Source organism: Rhopilema esculentum, chromosome 18 (genome assembly GCF_057945365.1).
Source record: "Rhopilema esculentum isolate cy_ngs chromosome 18, ASM5794536v1, whole genome shotgun sequence".
Lineage (NCBI taxonomy): Eukaryota > Metazoa > Cnidaria > Scyphozoa > Rhizostomeae > Rhizostomatidae > Rhopilema > Rhopilema esculentum.
Window position 1 is genome coordinate 2,780,260 of NC_142832.1, and position 22,816 is coordinate 2,803,075.

The following is a 22,816-nucleotide window of genomic DNA, read 5'->3' on the forward strand; positions in this document are numbered from 1 at the left end:
TTTATAATTATCACTGACGACATGCTGGCCTATACCAAGCTGAACACAGCAAGAGTGGTAATTGACGCTAAATGGCAGGAGTCAAATTTAAATGTTTTTGAAAGGATCAAAATACGTAATGTAACTAGTACAGTAATGGAATGCAAAGTGACCTTATGGCAAGTGTTACCGTGCAAATATGGCAAGTCTTAGTCATATAGCTTATTATAATTGCCCTCGTTTGTCGTGCGACTATCAAGAGCGCCAAAAGAAGTGCCATTATAAGGAGTGAAACATGTAAAAGAAAACATAAATTGCATTCTTTTTTGCTCCATTTGATATCTATGTTTATAATTTCATCTCTTTCTTACAAATTTTACAATTTTAGCGCAGTATTTCAGCATGCAAATTCAAGCACGTATAGAATTCTCAAAATCTAACAAGCAAATTTTTATTTGGCAATTTCTTAGAAACTAATGAACAATCTAATGAACAAAAACAGAATCCCACATTTTTTTAGTTTCCTTTTCAGCTTGTGCATTTTCAGTGTAATTCAAACAATCGATATTCCAGAATGCCAATCCACGCAAACCAAGATCTTTAATTCCATGTGCATACTTTCTTACCAGACTGTCAGGATCATCATACCAAATTTGATGAATCTTACCGCTTGTTTCCTTGTAATTGAAAAATGGAGTTTGGCTCTGTTCGTCAAAGTGTCTTCCGTCGATAGCCATTGGCAAATAGGTCGACATTATGTTGGAGTAGCAATACTGTGTCCCTGCAGCGTCACTACATTCGACCCCTCTGAATGGAACTTTTTTAATTGCACAGACGTTTTTTTCAAACTTTGTGCAGGGGTAGTTGTATCCATACCATGGCAGTCCAAGAACCAACTTTTTGGCAGGTATTCCAAGCTTACGGTATTTATCAATCCCTTAAAAATACATTGCAATTTTTAATTCATCTAGAAATATCCAAGTTTGGTTATTTGTTGATATTGCGAAAAAGATAACAACTGAATCATAAAAACAATTGTGACGAAACTTTCAGGCGATTATAAATATGATATATGTTGCTACGCAATTTCCATATGTTTTCATTACAACTAGCAGCATCTCTATTTTAAATAAGAACTAATTCACGATTTTCGTTTTCTATCTAGAATACAGTGTAATGTGAGTACTTGAACCAAGGCATAGTTTTACTAAAAAGCAAGCTCGCAAAAAAAAACGGTAAATGGCCTACTGAGGTCTATGTTGCAGATGATTGATCAGGTTGTCCTACAACCTCTTATGACATGCAGTATAGCAGCTTGCTGCGCAATATGGAACTTTCAAAATGGAGTTTCAAAGTGTTTAAGTGGATATTTGCAAGCAAAGTGAACAATTCTTAACGTCAGTTTAACAAGCCACTTCCACCTTACGTTCACCAGAAATTCGAGTGTTTTACGTCATTATGTTCGCAAAAATGTCTACTAGATGTTTGTAATAGGAATGTAGAATGAACGAATGAATGCAAATAAGTCATTGACTGTTTGTTTATCTGTTCAAACACAATATCAAAAACTTTCGAAACACTTTGCTGCCTTTCTCTTTGAATTTGTCTTAGGTAAAGGGTATTTGAAAATAACTCTGTCGAACTTTTGTCCTATATTTGAAAAGGTTATACAACATTAATTAAAAGTGTTTGTTTAAAATCTTATTCATGATATATATAGAAATTCATCAAAAAACAGCCAACATTTCACCATCAACATTCACCTCCTCGATAAAACTGGAGCCTGGGCACTACTCTAAAACCCGCGGGAATCGCTCCGGCAAATCTGACATCAGCAGGGAAGGAATTTCGAAAACTGCTGACACAGTTGTCAAGTCGAAAGATCATATACATGAAAACCATGACAAAAATACATTTAAACGACACATTCAATAAGACACAAGCGGTAAAAGCAGCCAGTTTGATGACCGGTGAGTCCCTTGCTTTCATTGTAACATTACAGTGATAACAGAAATTTGTTTGGCATGTTCCATGGTTCCACGTGTTGTGACGTAAAAAAGCAGCCAAGACACCATCAAAAAACTCCTCTCTGTGGCAAAACAAATTGAAAACTGGGCGATTTATGCACAGATCATTATTCCTGATATGTGCCTAAAACGATGTGTTTGATCTGTTTACACGCTCAAAATTTTGTAGCTCTGATACCTAGGGTAAAACCTTGGAGGCCCACAAAAATTCTAGATAGAGGAAATCCTCCTTGGCATCAAGTGCTTTGAACTTAGTTCGATAGCTCTGACAAATAGCTGTTTTCCTCAATATCAACATGTTATTTCTGCTGCTGTGAGAACCAGATGTCACCAAAAAATTATGACATTCATGGTGAAATGATACTGGCTAAGAACCTAAATCTTTCTGAAGTTCTTTGTGACATTCTATTCAGTCAGCTGCTTGCTTTCATCATACACAATAGAATAAGGTCCTGTTCTTTTCTTTAAATATCTCAGAAATTGGAGCCATGTGAAGAATTCTAGCAGGAAATCCACCTCCACTTCATATGCTTTGAAGCTTAGCTCAATAGCTCTGACAAATAAGTTGCTTTTCCGAATATAAACACAGGCGCAGATCCAGCCTAAATTCTGACCTATGCAAAGGTTGTCAGAAAGAGAAGTCATGCCCATTTTCGGGGAAACGCCCAAATTTTTCTGAATAAAATCAGTATCACTGATATTGAATGGTGGGTTCCAAAAAGGAATTCTAAGGAAACGACTTAGCTAGAAACGACTTAGCTAAAAGTTCCTTAGCAGGGGTGAAGCAGTGATAGTCAATTCTCATCTCATTGGTCATAACCAACAATTGCATAGGTCCACTGTAAACAATTGCATCAGCCAACTCTGATTCCTATTGGTTGGTTTTACCACTGTAGAGGCAAGCTCAGCTTCTGTTTTGATAAATCAAATCTCAGCTATGCTCCCGCCAAAGATTGCAGAGGTGAAGTACACTCTGATTGGCTTACAAGATGTTTGCATAGTTCAAACAAGCGGCGATTAGCTCGCGAGGGACAAAAAAGTTTCTAGATTCAGAAAATACGGACCAGAAAAATGCCTAGAATCACCTCATGACTCTTCTGTGCACAGGTCAAAAGATAGTCAGCAAAATATATACCCTGTCATCTGCAGGTTGTTCGTATCAACAGAGGCAGATCTAAGACAGACGTTGCTTAAGAATTTGCCAAAGAAACTCTTAATTACAAATTTATGATAGTTTCTATTTTATTTTTTGTTGTTAAAATCTGACTCATGCTTCTGCATAGGTAGCTGTAGTCTGGATCCGCCTCTGATGAACAGGATATTTCCTTATAAGGCATTTGCACCTGCTCTGGGCAAAAGATATCAACAAAACATTTATGCTGTTTTGATTTTTGTTGTGAAAAGGAGACTTCAGCGCAATACTTTTTCTTAAATTATAATGTAACTATAGGAAAATCTTTTGAAAAACTGTTTTTTCAATTTCTTCACACAATGCCTGTCATTAATCTAAAAATTATGTTACTTTGGTATTCCTCAAATGCTATGCAAAGTAATTACATCATCAAAATACCTTTTGAAAGTGCAAAAACAGTAAAGTATGGTCACAGAAAGACCAGACATGGTTCAGAAGTTTGGGAAACAATGTCAAACTACAGCAACTAAATGGGAATTCAGGTAGTTTGTAACAAATCTAGGATGATTTCATGCATTAAAGCTATTTCACGATGTTCTTTCAGAGGATATGTTGTCAAAACCCAAATATTGTATGATTGGTTATAACTACATCATCACTTCCCCACTCTATTTAGAGAGTGTGTTTTTTGGAGTTGTCAAGTAGATAAAGATAGCAGTTTAAATACAGGTGTGTAAATAAAGGAAAGGTCACAAAAGCAGGCTACTCAACAGACTCTAATGGAATTCTTGCGGTGAAAAGTTGATAAATATGTAGCAAATAAGGAACACTGCAAAGTGCCAATAACAAACAACAATAAACACATGTAAATAAAATGTAGCTATTATTTCACCCCCGCATACGGGGCTTCAAATTCAACCTACCCTTAAATGTTGTGCCAAATGCTGAATTAGGACCAGCAATGCAAGGTCCATATATTTGACTTCTCTCATCATAGGACATAACAATCAAGAAGTCTGTCACACTAGCAATACCTTTGTAGTCATAGCAACGAGAATCAATACATTCAGGAGACCATGCAACATCAAAAGTGACCTAAGATAGAGGAGATACTTCATAAACAATACAAAGATTCCCAATTACTTGATAGTGTGTTACTCTGGGTCAGCTACAAAAATGCCTTTAACATACTGTCTTTTTAACAATCACAAAAGTAGACCAGAACTTTCCTGCATGATTTTTGTACCTGACAAGAATAGGAATATGTGGGGTCTTTAGGGGGCAGACACTGTACATTTTGGCTGTACCTTTACAGTGTTAACAACTCAAATTGACATAGTTCTGATACTAATTAAGAAACAGGCTTGTTATTTGCCATAATCATGGATCTGGATATGTTCTCAATCTGGAATTATGCAGCTGTTAAAAATATGATGCTGTATTGCAATAAAAAAAGAATTGAAAATGTATAAGCAGTTTAATAAGAAGCAAGATCACAAAGTCACTGCCCCTAGAACCTTATTCAGAAGAAGACATTTTCAATTTCATAACAGTCATAATCAATGACAGGTGTAAAATGCATGTAATGCAGGTTAAATTCATGCAGGTCAAAACAAGTGACCATGGGCCTAGCGTTTTGACTTTAAGCCTGATGTTGCTGAGTTGCTGGTATTTCATTGCATACACAGCCATGAATATGGTTCTTATGTCCACCTGAGGTGCTCAAGATTGCATTGGAGAGTACACCAATACTTGACCTGAAGAGAAGAAGTGAAATGTAACTTTCTGTAGCATTCAAATTCAAACCACCACATCTCTCCCTTTTTTGTGCAAATGACTGAGAACCAAAAAACTTTGGCTGCTGGTCATTTCTTTTGATCTGCAGGATTTAGCATGAGCCTTATAAACATACATGAACAGCATTTTACACTTGCTGTACTGTAAGCTATAGATTGAAATATTTCTAAATTAATAAAACTCAACTGTTTCTTGTTTTACGTGCTTGTATACTTTGAATTATCATCTATTTTGTATTTCTTTTTCCTTTTCAATATCACCAAACTTAGCCTCTATCACATCACAAAAATTATTTTAACAATGTTTCTGTAATAGATACATACTTGTGATCCTGGAATCTCTGAATGGAAGGCACTTGTTATTTCTTTTGAAAACAATGTCAGTGCTTCATCTTCTTTTGATCCTTTCTCAACAGCTTGTTCAATGTCAATATTGAGTCCATCTGCAAATAATTTCTTTGCATTTTTAGTAGCATTTGCGATTAGTTCTTTTCTGAAGCTTTCATCTGGCAGTTTCTCAACTGGGAAATCAATCTTTAATGTCAGCCTTACTTTCTGGAAAGAAAAATGGAAAAATAAAACTATTTCTGATATCCAGCATAAGAAATGAAATGCATATTGTACACTGTTGTAATTAAATTTTTAAGACTTCTAACTAACTTTTAAACCTTCTCTGTCCTCTCTCTTCTCATTTTAGCAAACTACCACATCTACCATCTTAGGTCAAGCTACTGAACCTTTCAAAGGGTTTAAAATGACATAGTTATTGAAGAAATATTAAGAACTCATTATTATCTATCACCATCACCGCTATATACTTGTTGCTTATCACGCTGTTTACTATTGTTCTGTTATATTATGCCTATTGCGTAGTTCCGGTCTTGTGACTCTCACGCTTGCACAGTGATATATCTACTTTTAGAATTTGTATTGTTCTCAATTACTTCTTCATGTTATGTTCAGATACAAGTTGTGTTTTTTCTACACTGTTATCTTAATAAGAAATAGAAAATATGCCTTTCAAGATAGACACAACCGCCATGAGTTCTATTCACATTTCCATGATAGTCAGGTTAATGTTTCTAATAACAATACCATGCACAGCTCAAGAGCAAGTTCACATTTAGAAAATTTGTTTGGTCTGTTCTCCATCCCCAGGATCCCTATTCTATTCTAAGCATGCAAATAGCGACAAAGGGCAACAAAAAATCAATAATTCTGAGCACAAATACTACTGAACTACAAAACTACAACAATAACTTCTTCTTAAACATCTCATTTTCATTGAATATAGGTTAAATTTACAATCATATGACTCGCTTCTACAGGCATCATATAATTAGGCTTATTTGCATTAGTATTGTCAATCAGTTCAGAACTTAGCTGTGGTTTGTTTCCGCGACAGAAGACATAGTAGGTGCAGCGGATAGAAATGTTCATGAGTTTCATCAAGATGGATTTAGTTTGGCTGGAGTCAAAACTGAGTTTATGTAGCGTGTCAGAGGGAGAGATAGATGAGGTTCCCAGTATGCTAAGGGCACTCATGGAGAGGTTAACAAAGATAACACGTTGATAGGCAGGGCTCAATTCCTTGATAAGATCACTGTATTTCTTAGCTGTCCAAGTACTGTTTTTGTTGATTCTTTTGTCTTGCTGTTTTTGAGTACTATAATAGTAACTGTTACAATATTTGTAACTTTAACTGTATTTATAATAGATACTTTCCCCTTGTGATGTTTTGAATGATCCTAGGTTTTTCAAGGCATTAAAGCCAATTTTAACATGTGGCATGCACCTTTATAATTGTAACTATAAACGATACTTCTTTAACTAAACTATTTCAATATCTGTGACTTTAACTGTAACTGAAACTGTAACTATAACTATAATAATATGCATAATTTTGCTTACAAAATGCAACTCAACTTCAATCAACAAACAATTTTAAGCAACCAGAATGGGAACTCCAATTATCAAACTGTCTAGTATCTAACTCAGATAGCTACACTCAGATACAAGGACGATTCTTTAGATACCTTTGAATGAGCATAGCATAAAAGCTCTTTATCCCATTCTCCAAATATTGAAACTGTGGTTAATTTATCAAAGTCCCAGTGTTTCCAGTTCTCGGTATTCGTGGAAAACCCATACACTTCCTGTCGTGGACCAACTTTAATCGCAGCACAGAGGGACTGGTCTTGACAAACACAGGAACTATCTTCCCTTGCTTTGTTGCTAACTTCACTTACCGTTTCAAGAAATAAAATTGAGATAAAGAAGAACTTGAAACTTAATGGAAGAATACCCATGTTTCAATGAACATTTATACACCATTGCAATTATTCTTTTTCTCTGATTCAATGATATTCAATGATATATATGTAGAAGCGCCGAAGGCGCTAGATGTCTAACTGGGCATAATTGCCCGTTGAGCTGGTGAGGCAAAATCACTCAAGCGGTAAAAGGGCAAAAAGACGATTCCGCATAAGGGCTCAGTACGGGACATTGCAAGTCTTACGAAGAAAAACCAAGATTATCGAAAGTTAGCATAATTTTGAAAGGTTAGTTATATTTTGCTAGCTTGCCGTATTAATTTCAAAAGTTTTAAGCCATAAATTGTGTTGTTAAATAGGGTTTCAAGATTTTCAAAATATTTATTACTGCGGCGCTCGCACGGTCCACTCTGGCCTAGGCAATGTTTACCTTTTCAGGTAGACTGTTTTCGAGTTTATTTGCAAAAAACCAAACATAATTTCAAAATTGGCTTTATTTTGTATTTTATAAGTTGAAGGGTAGATGTAAGCAAGTACTCTTAGTCTTATATCATTATGACAACTTTTTAAATGAACACTACACTCCCCTACTTCGGCAACCCCATGCATATGACTTCTAGTAAAAATTTCAGATGTAATGAGTGAAAAATTTTACTATAAATATCCATTTCAAGTTTTTCCTATGACAAGACCTTCCCTCTAATATTCATCAGCAAATCAGACTTTTATTTACGGACATCAGGATGTTGTAGGAAGGGGGCGTGGCTGAACCAGGATTGAAGATGACCTCTTTTACCACGGTTCCTTAATGTTACGATAAAAAATTAACACAAGATTTTTGTATAAGCGCGACATTTTTGTAAATAAGCCCAAAAAAATCTTCCTAGAAATATAAATATTCTCTAAACCAGAGTGCCATTATCAACGCCACGGTAAAAAAAAATTAAAAATCTCAAAACCCGTGTACAAAAAAAAATTGTGGCTTAAAACCTTCTAAATGCATACGGTAAGCTGACAAAATATATGTTACCTTCCTAAATTAAATAGACTTTCTAAAAATTTTGGTTTCGTTTGCCAGCTTCGGAATTTCCCATACTGAGCCCTTATGCGGAATCGTCTTTTTGCCCTTTTACCGCATGAGTGATTTTGCCTCACTTGAGAACAATAGAGTTAGACATCTAGCGACTCCGTCGCTTATATGTCATTGCTCTGATTCAGCAAACTTCAAAAAGAGGCTTTTTGGCGGGAAAATCCAACTTTGTTGAAATAGCTAATAAACAGCCTTTTGAGGGACACTTCTCATAATGAAGGGCGTGTATCGGGATTTACAAGGAAATATGGATATATGCATCTGCGTCTCACTTGTATGCAACAAATATTAAACATAATCATTTGTAGGCTATTTAAATTTTTTAAGATCGTTTATTAGCAGGGTTGTTGGGGGTCGTTTCTCTGCAGGGAGTTTGGGCTTGTTTATTTATACTTTGATTCCCTTGTCTGAAGTAATTCTATTATATTAATATCTAATATATTAATTTTAAATTTAACTCCAAGAGTTTTTTAAGCTGATGTGATATATACTGTGCCTCATAGACAAAGTCGATTCTCGCCAAATATCGATCCATATCACAGACGAATTCTTTGGTGTCCAGTAGTAAAATCAAGAAAAGTATCTACATACTCAAAGGTTTTGGGTGAATTTTTCTGCTCAATAGGAAATTATAATCCTTGCATGATTATGGTCCTAAGCGACACATTTACCAGTAATCCAGTTTTGTTACATCGGCCTAACACTAACAACCAAATACATGTATCGATACTACACTCATTTTTTGAAGAAACAAAGGTCGATGTTGAGTACTCCAGTTTCTTAATGTTCTGGAAATTTTAATACTCACTGTTTCTTAAAAGTTTCTTTATTATGATGTCATGAATGATGTTATGAAATGTTCGTGACCTTTTTTCACGTCAAGAGATTCGCTTCCGTTCCGATGCTGTATTTAGACAAGGAAAGTATATTTTTATCCCTTGTGTCTTAATTTTTAGGCCTTCGGGGCAATCTTGTTCTTGGATTTTGCAAAATTTCGTTGTTCTCAGTTTTATCACTATTTAATATTTTTTTCATTTTTTTGCTTCGAGTACTGAAGTTTCTTGATTTTTTCTGACTGTCCAGTACTCGTTTCTTATAGCCAGTTTCTTTTAAAAAAAATGAGTGTATGCTAGATAATAATTCATTGAAACAAACAAATCAAATAATTATTATCCAGATGCAAAGAGTATATATAAAGCTAGTATCATTAAGTTTTATGCACATCTCTAACTTGATTTATCCTTATTTAATGCGTCTCTAACTGTACAATCTTCATTGAAATCAGGCTTAAAAAAGTAGTAAAACTATTGTGGGAACAAATCATTCAAATAGCCCAGCTTTCTGGTCATTAGGTCCCTGATCTTATTTTCCATTGACTGTGCCCTGACCCATAGTTACTATGTCCATCACAATAAGCGGAATGTATTTCAAGAAATCTCAGTCTCCCGCGTGTATAATGGCTCGTTACTTTCCAACTACACCGCTGCTTTGAACATTATTTTCATGGATGTAGCCAGAGACATCTTTAACATTTTTGCGAGAGACTGAGATTTCCGAAAGCCAGTAGTATCCCCTGAAAAGACCTAAACTTAATAGATATCTCTATAATTGTTTATTCACAATTGCTACCAAACCTTGGGGGGGGGGGGGTACATACGTGCCATTATTTAGGGGTACCTTTTTTCTGAAAAGTGCGCAATTATTGGTATCAGTTTTTGCAATTTGTGTTGAACAATGGGTGCCATTTGAAGAAACATACAGAATTATGGGTATAGTTTTCATCATGTTTGCGGAATGATGGGTCACATTTTTTTTAGACATTTGCGGAGTTATGGGTCCAAAATTTTAACCAAAATGGCACGTCCCCGTCCAAAATTAGGCATAGTTTACCCCCGACTACCAAACCTTCAAGTATTGGTTGTAACTAAAAAGGCCCATAGTTTGTAATTCTAGCAATCTGTGGTGCAACCATTCTCCAGCACTATTTAATATCTTTCTGGAGTTCGTGATGGATGATTCTGGATTTTCATTTAGAGGAAAGTCTGTCTTCTGATGTTAGGTATGCAGATAGCATCACTCTGATATCTATATTATTAGGAAAGCTTCAGGTTTCCAAGCAAGGAATTGGATTGCATGCAAAATAGGGGATTAAGTGAAAAGTGAAAAGTGATCTCCCAGGGGCCTAAATGCAATATTGAGATTGAAGGTGATCCTGACGAGAAAGTAAATGACTTTGTATTCCTTGGGTCAGATGTTCAAATTGCATTGGATGACGTAAAAAAGGGTAGCTCTTCCTCTTGCCAGGGATGAATTTGGTAGACTCAGAAAAAACATCTAGTCTAGAAGAGACATGTCAAAGCAAATTAAATCAAACAGGTCAACAAATCAAATCAAATCAAATCAAATCAAACCAAACTTGGACTTTATAATGCTTTGATTGTGGCCATAGCTATATATGCCTCAGAGAGACCTAGATGCTCAAAACAGATGACTCCTTAAGATTGGAAGTGTTTGAGAATGACTGTCTTCAAACTATGGTTGGAAAAACACGTCTGGACAAGTGCAGATTGAACGATATCACGAAAATTCTAGCATTGAAAGATGATATTCTGAACATGATAAAAAGAGAAGGTTCAAATAGTCTAGATACGTAACCAGAAGTGATGACACAAGCTTTCTAAAAGGAGTCTACGAAGAAGAGATTATAGGGAAGAGAAAACGTGGAATATTCTAAAAATGTTGGACCAAATTCATGAAGACTTTGAAATTCCATTGCCCTATCTTGAGGGTAAAGCAAAATATCGCACCAAATGGAAAGAATACGTTGGTAAGGGATGTGCAAAGAGTCGTGGAGGTTAACGCACTTAGGTCAAATAAGCCAAGTCAACCCCATACTTCCTTCTCGACCAGCATGATAAAAGAACCCAATTTCATAGCCGTTGGAGACAATTTTCAGTTGGGACTGGGATAGTTTGTTGGAGAGAAATTGTCACATAATCCTAAAAAGAACAAGTATGCAGTAGTTGTTCACAAAGGCATCTGGTTTGTGGAATAAGTGAAAATTTTGTGAATTAACATTATATTTCTTGAAAGCAGTTAACAACTTACTCTAATACAGCGACGGGGAGGCTAATTAACTATGGAAGGAAGGTGTGGTGGAATGGGTAAAGAAGAGAGTTAACAGATAAGCTGGCACAGGTTTTAGAGAAATTATTTAGGTTTAAAAACAAATATCTACAAACCTTAAATTTTGTATTGTTTCTTTGCTGCCAGAAAAAGATAATAAAAGAAAATTTGGATGAGGAATTTTGGCGATGGGACTGGAAAATTGCTTCGAACAACAGAAGTCGAAGGGGCGAGAGAAAGTTTCAGATAAACGGCGAAGTCGGCAAGCCCAGTGCTTTAACTGCATTCAATCCCCCCTCCTCTTAGAAGAACCCCCAGCTACACCAATGGGGAGTGTCTTTTATAATTTAATTGATGAGAAATCTCTATAAGTAGACTCGAAAAAAGTCTTTACTTGAAAGGAAAAGACAACGTATTGCGGCCACATTCTCAGCTATGATAATCAGAGCTTAATCTCTATTAGTACAAGAGAGGCCAATACACTATATCAGCATTTGAAATGATAAAGCAAGAACTTTGAAAGTTATTTTATGAGGAAATTCAGAGAATTCAATTGGAGGGGGGGGTGCAAAGTTGCTGAGGTACAAAATTTAAGGTAACTGAGGGTGGTCAATATCACTCACAAGCAAGTATTTGCTCTTGAGGTAGCGATATTCTTAGACAAAAATTTGATGTTTTGTTAGTAAAATACAACCACAAATAAGTCATTTCACTTGAGAAAGCAAAGAAACTAATATGACACCAAAATTCCTCCTGTAAAAATGTTTTTATCTTATAAATCTCAATTTGAAAACAAGCCAACTTGACACAATTATTTTTGCGATACTAAATAGGCATATTCTACCAGTGTAGTTAATAAAAACTAGAATCTTAATGATAAGCTTTGTCATCAATAAACCAAGTAACAGATGATCTATTCGATTTTACCATCAAAACAGGTACATTTAACATATCAGTTTTCTGTTCTTTCAGGCTCTGAACGATTTCCCTTTTCTTATTACCGGTTGCAATGACTGATATTTTTTGTGCATAGTTTATCAACTTAAGTGTCATAGTTGCACGAGACTTTATGTCCTGTTCTGGGCCACTCTCATTAACAATTACAAACTCTGTTGATTTAAGTGATTCCTCATCATCTGGGAAAATGGAAGCAATATGACCATCCTTTCCCAGTCCTAACACTATCATATCAAACTGGAATAATGGTAGCCATGCTTTGATATCTTCTTCATAATCAACAGCATCGCTTTCTGTGCATGTTTCCTTTCTATGACCTGTTAGCAGTGGGTGTAGATTTTGGTATGATAACTGTAGGCATGACTGAAGATTATCAAGAAGCAATTTAAAATTAGATTTTGTATGGTTCAAAGGCACACACCTCTCATCTACCAACCAAACATGCAAATTTTCTTTCTTGAAGCTTGAACTCACCATGCATAACTTCTTGTAAAGTGGTAAAATGCTACTTCCACCAGGTAAAGCAATGTGATAAAATCTACCCTTCTTTTCGGCGTCATTGATACCTTCAACAATCTCAGCTACCAATTTTCCAATTACATGGTCTATTGTCCCAGTCACAAGCTTACTGCTTAGAAAATGCATTTCTTGTATTGATGAAAACTGGACATCCCCGTCTGCTTGAAAAGATTCACTGACTGGAAAATTAGGCAGTAAATGATCTTGAACTGTTCTTAACCCATCAGTAAATGGGTCATAATAAAAACTTAACTTATCAAAGTTCTGCTCATCATACTTTATCAATGGGATGCTCCCAGATTTAACCAAATCCTGAACCTTGTCCCAAATTCTCCAAGACTCAGACAATGATTCACTGTCTACAAACAGGTTTTTATTTCCTTTATCTATTTGCCAAATGAGAAAGGAATATGCATCAGTTATTACAGGCGGTATCACTAGCTTCCTTTTACCATAAGCTTTCTCTTTCCATCCATCTGGAAATTTCAAGTTGAGGAACTCAAAGCCTGGGGACACTTCAATGGCAGGTCCATTGACCAAACTGCAATGAATACAAAACTTGATGTATCTAATCTCAGGCTTCTTGTCCTGACAATTATCTGAATCCTCTGCTTTGTACTTGTGTAAAGGTCTGAAATTAATTTTTACAAAGCTTGATTTCTCATTTAGCTTTTTGCCACTGATAAAAAGAAATGGAGTTTTGGCAAAACTTGATGAGTTATAGTTTACTTTTATAGCTGCAAATGTTGGTGTAGAAGTTCTAGCCACATTGAAGGACATATCATTTGATTTTTCTTGCATCTCTTTTGTAAAATGCTCTTGATATCTAGCATATTGTCCAATGATAATTTCTTTGACTTCTGGAGATTTTACCAATTTAAGGGCTTCAAGCTTTGATTTAGCAAAACTCCTATGACTAGAATCAGATGGGATTTTCATGACCAGTCTTAAGAATACTTCTGTTAAGTGATTCTGTATAACATCAAGTACAACACCATAGTTATTATAAAACTCAGTCCTTCCTTTGCAATCAATGCGTTCCTTCATAACAATCTCAATACTCTCAATGTATCTATCATTCCATATTTTTGAAAGTTGTTCCTTATTTTCCATCCTGAAATTTATGATATCTGCAACTGTTTGCTTGCCCAAGTAATGATCTACTCTGTAGATTTGATCTTCTATGAAATATTTGCTAATTAAATTTTGGAGAAGTCCAGATGAGACAGCATCGTGACCAAAGGGCTTTTCAAAAACAATTCTCAATGATGTTTTTTCATCCTTAGGTCTAAGATGCATGTGTATCATCTCTAAGATGGCTGGATATGCGAATGGGGGGACAGAGAGATAAATAATTCTGACGGCCTCTTTTGTTTTCAAGTCAATTTCTGACAACATTCTCTCCTTCAATGCTTCATAATCGTTTTCTGACTTTGCCTTGTGATATGATATAGTTCTAAAAAACCTTCGAGAAGTTTCTATGCACATTTCACTTTTTGATTTACAAAAGAAGTCACCCGTAAGGATTTCAGTCATTTTAGAGGTAGCTTTTGATTCTTCCGTACGACCAACTGCAAAAACTCTAAGCTTTCTGTCACTTTTACTTTCACTGTAATCTTGATTATAAAGTTTGAAAAACCCTCGCCACAGGTATCTTGTAGCAAGATCTCCCAGTGCACCAAACAGTAAAACTGTTGTCTGTCGGCCTACATTGTCTTGGCTCTTTTCACTTTCATTCGAATCGGTAGACACGGTAAAAGCTTGTGAAATCATAAACAGAAAACAAACAGCTAATAAGAAAGCTCTCGAGCTATTCAAAATACCGGATGGGAGCATTGCTAGACTGTAGATACTTTACGAAGAAAGGTTATACCATCAAACTCTTCTGGACAGAAATGGTACCATATTTGTTGCTGTTGCTGCCTTGATTTGTTTTGCTCCTTCTGAGCGTCCACAACATACTCAATATGACTGCAACACAGAGAGTGGCAAAAAGCATTTGAATTCCATTTACCCAAGTAACAGAATATTTTGAATATTAATATAAAGTTTAACTCGAAACTCGAAAATAATAAATGAGATTCTCAACATGTGATATAAGAGAGTTTGATAAACAATGTTCATGAATCTTGGAAAGTTTTGTGAGGTGGGAATTCTACAAGGATCATGCCTTGGCTTTCTAGTCACCCTTACTTACATCAATGACACCCCTTGCGCTCTTAACAATTCTGCTGTGTCCATGTCTGCTAACCAGTCTGTGTTTTCAATTTGATTATATAATTCAGCTGAACGAGGGTATTAAAAATTATCATAAGCGACTGGAGATGTGGACACCAGGTAAAAAAAATCTCACTCTATGTAGCCAAACATATTCTTCGCTAGTCTCTATTGTAATGAAGCATGCAAGAAGGAAAACAAATATAAACAATATTTCAGTTTCTCTTCTTCTTCAATATTCTCCAACTTAACTTTACAATATCTTCTGCTACCTATCCGACCTATATCTTCACTTCAACTTCCGTCTCTTCTCTCTCGCTCACTATTCACAACAACAATAACTCTCGTTCCAGTCTCTCATTACTCACATCCTCACACTATAAAACAAAAACATAGAATCGGCACCAATTGAAAATTTGCAAAAATGAAATCCAGGCTGTTACAAAAATTGAAATACCTTGCTGTACAACTTTTCAATGGACTAGAAGGAACAAATTAAGTGAGCTTCTGCCGCAGTCTCCAGGGCGATTGGTTTAAGTGACAAGCTTTAGCCGGACTATTCGAACTTAACAAATTTTTCACAAAACTGGAGCCTTTCCACTATTAAGCAAAATTTATATACAACAATTTTATAAAATTCGAATTTTTAAAATTGTTGTCTATAATTGAATACCAAAAACTCATTCTTTTCTTCATTTTCTTGTATGTTCCCGGCATTATCGAGTCTTTACTGTAAAAAGATGCTAAATTAGCTAGACATAATTCTAAAATCTGCAATAAAGTTTGCAAAATTACACGAATCAAATAAACATTATTGCTATAGAATGGCTTTCCAGCAATTAGCCCCAAATGACGTGAATTCTCGGATACAAGTATTAATCGCAAATACAAGAAGTAATAGTTAATATGACCAAATATTTTTAATGCAATAAAGCATGAATTTCGAATATCAAACTGTATTTACGAAACATTATAAAAAGTTGTAACCAGCAATATCCGAAAGATCGGTCATTCGAAAACTTCAAACTTTTTACGGAAATACTTTGCTGATTTTAGACGATACGAATTATTTACACGTCATATCGCTGATTATATTTGGTTGATGTTTTCCTTTGCAATTTATACCTTTTAGCTTATCAACAACACCTTTATTGAGGTCTGCTCACAAGATAAATTAGTCTTTAGGTTAAGATCATATCTAATGATCAGATCATAGCAGCCTGCAAGAAAAATGCTAGTTACTCCCCTGCTTGCAGTTTTTAAAGAGCTCAAAATTTTGTCTTGCCGAGATCTCTTTTAAAAATAAAAAACTCAGATCTGCCTATAGCATTGGATGTCTCTTAATTAAATTCGAAATTTTCCCCTTGAGACCACAGGATCTAGAATACAGATATAGAAAACTCATTTTAAAGTCCTAACAAACGCTTTTTAAAGTTCAAATCTGAATATTCATCTTTTCTTTTGCACCACATTGCATTTGACATTTAACATCATCATTATAGTTTGTGCAGCATATAATACTGCCTTGCTTTTGATTTATTGCTTCTTTGTTTTATAGATAATGCACAAATTCGAATCGTGTCTCTGAGATGGCTGTGGAAATTGAGACAATGTTATGCTCAACTTCTTTCAAGAAGAAATGTTCAAAGAGTTTGTCCTCGGATGCATCCAGAAAGGTAGGTATATGCATTTTGAACAAGAAAATTATAATTTATGATTATAATTTGTTTTTAAATTCGAGCAATCTGCTGGAAAAATCAAGCTGATTTCCTCGCACTAAAGCAGTCTTTTGGCCTCAGTTCTATGCTAGTCCCTTTTCTAACGCTCCAACAAAATTCTGAAAACCTTATTGCACTACTATGTGAGTTAAGGCCACCATTTTGAGATAATCCAACCAGTAGAGATGGAGGAGGTCTCAATGTTTGCTCTAGCTTCCTCTAGAATTTGGCACAAATAATTCTAGTGGGGGGGGGGGGTGCTGAGGGGCAGATGTGTGATCTTTCATGTCGACTTTGTACCTGTTCGTGGCTCAAATATGGCTAACGTTCTTGCTATTGAGTTAACCAACATCAGCGAGAAAAAAATTCCCCATAATTTTAACTTAAATTGGGGAAATAAATCCGTGAATATATACGGATATATGCGATGAGTTAGTTTTCACGAAAATATTGCTTTATATGGAAACCTAGAAGTACATGTTTGCTGTATGATTGAGCTATTGAAACTTCGGAGCTTCTCAGTTTGTATCTACAAGCCCCCCTACTTGAAATAAATCTTCACAAGAATCCTCTCCGGGAAGTGGTTATAGAACGACCAAGTGTGTTACTGCGTGATGTTTCATCAAATCAATAAATTCTTCCGAACTAGACAAGCAAGTATTTATCCAAGTATAGGATCTTATCTTTGTAGATCTTTTTATTTAATGAGAAGCAAAGCAACTGAATAAAAGTATGGTACCCATAGCGACATATTTTTATTTTGAAATCTTCACATGAAAGCTATCTATTCTAGTGTCTTGAAAATTACATAACTTGAAGATAGCTGAATAGCGCTCGCACATGCAAGGAAACTAAAGATACGGCAGCTCAGACAGAGCTAGCATTTTGATAAGAATGCTTTATGCAAATCACAATTAAGATTGAAGTTTCGGAAATAGAGTTTGTATTTTTTAACAAAACAGTTTGCAATAAGATTTTTGGCCTATCATAATAAAATATAAAACCTGCAGTTGAGCATAGCTGGTTCTGTAAAAGAGAATTCCCTTCTTCAATTCTAATTACATAAAGATGCCATTGTTGCTTGCCATGATCCTCATACAGGAAGATAATATACTATGCAGAGACCTAGCCTCCTTGCAGATTTAAAAAGATGCCATATAATTTTGCTTGAAGGTATGCTTTGGGGTTGTGTATGTTTTGAGGTCTGCCCCAATGAAAATGACAAAGCCAAACATTATAAAGGGCGCTGCAAGAATTGCAAAGTGGACTGCATAGGACAGAACTGCATAGGACAGAATTCTAACTCCATAACCTGAAGGAACACAACGAGATACCTTCAATTTTTGCGAAATCAGGTGAAGCTGTTGAAAATCGACCGAGATATTGCAAAATAAGCAGGGGCTCTTTCCCATCAACCATTTGTAAATTGGCCCTTGTTCTGAAACTTACCAACCAGGCCAAAACAGCAGTACAGTCTTTTTGATGAGAATACTATAAATATTTCCAGCCTTGATGTTTTGAAATAATTTTCTTTTTGAGCCTGGATTTATTCTTTAAGTATGATCATTTTTAAAATCTGACACGTTTTCAGGAGAACATCGCCTGCTCTTGAAATCATATGACTTTTCATATTCAGAAATATTTTGTAGCGTTTTTCAGGTTATGGGGTCAGAATTCTAAATTTATTAAAAATAGGCTTTTTGATGACGCCGCTTTGCCACTCTATTGCTGCTAGACCCGTCTCTTTCACAAAGTGGAGCACAAAGTAGCAGTTTCGAAGCACTACCTTGAAGAAAAGCTCGACTTTGATCATTGGTTTGATTATAAGGTGCTTACTCAGATCATATGCTCAGTTATATAACGCATTTATATGCTCAGATGGCGGCAAATAAATGCGTACATCTCAATACGAACATAAAGTAGGAAAGGCTAGCTTTGAAGTCATGAATTTCGATGGCAACCAGTTCCGACTGACCTGCTTCACAATACAGTTGATATGTGTTTCCATGGATTCAATTTAAATGTCCTTGAGTTATGAATTAAATCTTTGAAGGCCGAAAACAATGCAAAGAAAACACTCTCAGATATGACTCTAAGTCTAAAGACGGAGGTCGTTTTGAGTATAAGTCGACCGCAGTGACGTCATATGGAATGGAATGCAGTGTACGTAGTGTTTCATTGGTGGTACGTGTGGCTGTTCGGTGTTTATTTTGAAGGAATAGAACAATTCTTATTTGAGTAATGTCCATTTTGGTATCAGGGTCATCGGCAAGGCCCTTTTATACGTGCTAACATGGGTAAAGTGTTTTTAAGAAACTTTAAGTTGGGAGTTAAACCTAGGGGTATAGGATTATAAAATAACGATGGGGCTCTTGCGCTAAACATTGAGAAAAGATTTAAGTAGAAATAGCCAAAGAGAAAATTATCTACTTTTTGGCATCAAAAAGTGCCCCCCGTGCCCCCTAATACTGAACCCTTGCTACAGATGGGTTTTTAGGCCTTAGAGGACACTCCCTTTGTTATCTTAAACAACGAAATGTCTCTGGGGCTAAAGAGACAATTGCCTTTTTAGTTATCATGAAAAAGTGCCCTGAACAAGGAACGAGTAGACCTTTCCTCTCTCGATGACATTTCTTTGTTTTAGACAATAGACTTTGCTGTCCCTTTTTGAGAGCAAAGGTGCTACCCCTCGACTGAAGCCCATTTCTGTGCTGTTTTGTCTGTTCCTCCAAAATTAAGCTTTTCCCAGTTCAGTGGTTCAGCCTTGATGAATTAGATTTTACTTCAAGCATCCTCCATCCTTTCTGCAGAGAGCTGTAGCTTCGGCGGCAGCCATAGCAATAGCCGTAGCAGATCTATTTTTATTTTTTTAGAAATTGTGTAAAAGAGTTATCTTCCCAACCTGTTTTCATGGTAGCCTCAATCTGATTCTTGCCAAAAACCCCAGCTTGTCCACCCTCATCAGAGGTGTACCCAAGATCATCCGGAAAACCTCTGAGGAAGAGGTGGTCTTTCCCGAGGGGCGATTCACTCTTGCAAATAGCGTACGAGATTTTGCCTAAAACAAAAGGATTTCTGGGGATTTTCAGATAAAACAATAGGATTTTCACAATAGGTGTACGAGATTTTCTTAGAGTGATTTGCCCCTCGGTCTTTCCCTCAAACGTAGGACCGGAGAACTTAGAAAAAGGGGTGCCTTTTGGAATCTGGAAAAACCACCGAAATATGGTGTTTTCTACAACCAATCAAGGCCAAGATTCCTCTTTGCTGACAATATCACAGCATCTGATACATAGAATCAAATGTGTGACTGTAATTTACCCATTAATATAATTATGAAACCGAAAGATTCTTTAGAATGAGCACCACCTCAATTTGATTTAATACAAGATTTGAAAGGGAAGACTTTCGTAAGTATAAAGGTCGTTTGCAACCTAGCCTAAAATGGAAATATTGGCAGTTTTGTAACAGAGCAGGAATTCTGTTCATTTTGTTTTTGTACAAAGCTCATAATTAACATCTCAGTGGAAAGGTAATAAAAGTTCAAATAGAATTCAGAGGAAAGGGGACTTTTTTAGATCTCTCAGGTGAGCTTGGGTACGCAAATGAGTGAGAGCGGACACGCTGGGTTAAAACCATTAAATATGTTTTCTGTTTGATCCCAGCAATCGGTTCTTTTAAAAGACTTCAACTTTATTAAGGGGACCAAGCCATTCCTCTTATAAAAAAGCGGGCAATGAGCTGTGGCTGAATACAAGGAAGTCTCAATGGGGCTGTAAGGAGAATTGCCCCTATACTTTGCTCCTGACCCAGGCTAAATGCCCCTTCAGTACTTATCTAAAATGACCACGGCTCATGGTGTTTTTGTAATTTTTCACCTAAAAGCAATTTTTGTCTGTCCGACCATGGACGTGCACAATCTTCTCGGCTTGGACAATGAGGCCAGGTGCCGCGACATTGCTTATGATGGTATACCCCCGTCGCGGAAGCAATCGGCCGCCTGACTATCTAGACCTTACGTCACCTGTCCAGGGAAATGTTTGGAAGCAAATATGTAATTGGAAAAGAGCAGGCAGAGAGAGTGAAGGAATTATTCGAGTAGACGTGTCTTTGGCAAGACGAGATGACTTATCACAGACGACTCACCCACATAGTATGACATGTTTCAAGAAAATATATTCATGGAATGGAAAGTAAAAACGAACACGCACGACGAAAGGCTTGCGGATATCGGCGTAAAGATTTGCTGACTGCTTATCGAAAAGGAATTTATGAACACGTTACCAAGAGCGAGAATGACTTACTTTCGAACAAGACATCAAATGATCAACACTTAACGAAGCGTTCAGATGTTTGCAAGTCGAATTCAGCTGAAACACTTCTCTGCTGCGACCACAAGAATGAGCATCAACAATTTCTTCCTCAAAAATCTAGTCGACTACTACGATCAAGGAACCATAAAGATGACATGCAAATAAACGCCGACAATTTTTCGTCCGGAAAATTTCTTAACGAAAGCCAAAGGCTGGATAACTCTTTATTTTCAGACGACGCTAACGAAACAAACAGTCAAGTTTCAAATAGTTTAGATAACCAAACGTTCAAAACCATGTTAAATAAAATCAAAGACGCAAACGCTATCCAAGGCCCAAGATACGTAAAAGTACCAGTTATAAATGTTCTGGGAGACGAAGATCAACATTACGCAAAAGCTCCGCAAGGTCATAACGCAGGCGGAGATGACCCGGAACTGCCAGCAAGCAACCTATTTAATAATAATTACACAGAAAAGCGAAGAACTGACGCAGATGACGATATATTCGAAGGATTCCTATCCGGAAAACGTGAAGACTTTCTGGACCATGAATGTAAACAACAAGCTAGAAGCAACGTTAGAAGGTGGGACGAATACCGCAGCAACGTGACTTGTACAGGGAAGAATAAGCCTTCTTGTTTACAGTTAAGTGAATGCAGGTGTCTAAACAGATCTAAAGAAAAGGTTCACAGTTGGCTGTTCGATGAGCGTAACAAAGACGAAAGCATGGAAGATTTCAGTTGTGTAACAAAAGGACCTAAAACGCCCAGTCATCACCATCATAAATTGTCTGCTATTCAAATGACAACAATTGGAAAGCCAACAGTGCCGTCATTTAGAAAAGCTCATAACGAACAGCTCTTGAATATACCAACAGAGAAGTGCATTGAGAGTCAAAGAAGCATAATAGAAACAGTGAGTGCTGAACCAAGTTCATATAACCTTGGATGCAGCATTGGAGTGTCTAGTTTGAACAACACGGCTAAATCCAGCCATAATCTCGAATCACATATGGTTGATAAAAGAATGAGACAGCCAGCCTCTGAAAAGGGGCAAACAACTCAGGATGATATTCAAGAACTAAGATACAAGAGAGCCAAATCTAGCGGCTGTTCAGCAGAGAACATAACAAAGGACGATTGCAGTTTATACGAGCTGCTGCCATCTAGAAGCTACTCCATGAAGACATTGAGAACGGATATCAAAGAACGACTGCCACTTGTGGGTCTTAGCTGTGGTGTCCTTTCCAACAGTCAAATCTTCACAATTATTCGAAAGACTGGCGCAGGGCTGGAGATTGAGAACAGGGCTTGTAAAAAACCATATTACTCAACAAAACCTGTCTCAGATAAACTGATGAACCTCGAAGAGTTATGCTCTCTACCACAGGTAAAACACAGAACAATTAACTGGGTAGAGAACCAACGACTGTTACATAGTAGGGTTAAAGTTTAAGTTATAAAGGAGTGTGAATTGTACTTTCACAGAGTTTTGTCTAAGCCTTGTAATTTGAGTCAGCTACAGTGCTGCATTCCATTGCAATTGTTCTTAATATGACATGGCTTTTCGCCTGTATTAAATCGAATAATTTTTATTGATATAATTTCGTTCCTCGGTACATGTCAATCGATACAGTCTATTGCACCATCCCGTGCACAAAATTTACT

The 22,816-nt window shown here is 36.4% G+C and overlaps 2 protein-coding genes and 1 long non-coding RNA gene across 6 annotated transcripts in view; 1 reads left to right on the top strand and 2 right to left on the bottom strand.

Annotated features, from left to right (window-relative positions):
- Positions 1-293: 293 nt before the first annotated feature.
- Positions 294-7,342, bottom strand: LOC148958063 (di-N-acetylchitobiase-like). The gene is made up of 4 exons (XM_089113581.1): positions 6,971-7,342; positions 5,259-5,489; positions 4,062-4,233; positions 294-916 (listed from the first exon to the last, which is right to left on the bottom strand). Exons 1-4 carry the CDS (start codon positions 7,241-7,243, stop codon positions 465-467), a joined length of 1,128 nt encoding a protein of 375 aa, XP_088969707.1. The 5' UTR covers positions 7,244-7,342; the 3' UTR covers positions 294-464.
- The window catches only part of LOC135696689 (uncharacterized), a 36,355-nt gene continuing 14,601 nt past the window's right edge, over positions 1,063-22,816 (top strand). For 3 of the 4 annotated variants that reach the window (XR_016144836.1, XR_016144838.1, XR_016144837.1), the window contains exons 1-2: positions 1,063-1,949; positions 16,675-16,792. This is a non-coding gene — a long non-coding RNA (uncharacterized LOC135696689). The remainder of the gene's footprint in view (positions 1,950-16,674; positions 16,793-22,816) is intronic. The other variant, XR_016144835.1, reaches the window with a different exon arrangement.
- LOC135696673 (GDH/6PGL endoplasmic bifunctional protein) lies at positions 12,155-14,814 on the bottom strand. The gene has a single exon (XM_065216145.2). The coding sequence runs from the start codon at positions 14,733-14,735 to the stop codon at positions 12,294-12,296; it is 2,442 nt and encodes an 813-aa protein (XP_065072217.2). The 5' UTR covers positions 14,736-14,814; the 3' UTR covers positions 12,155-12,293.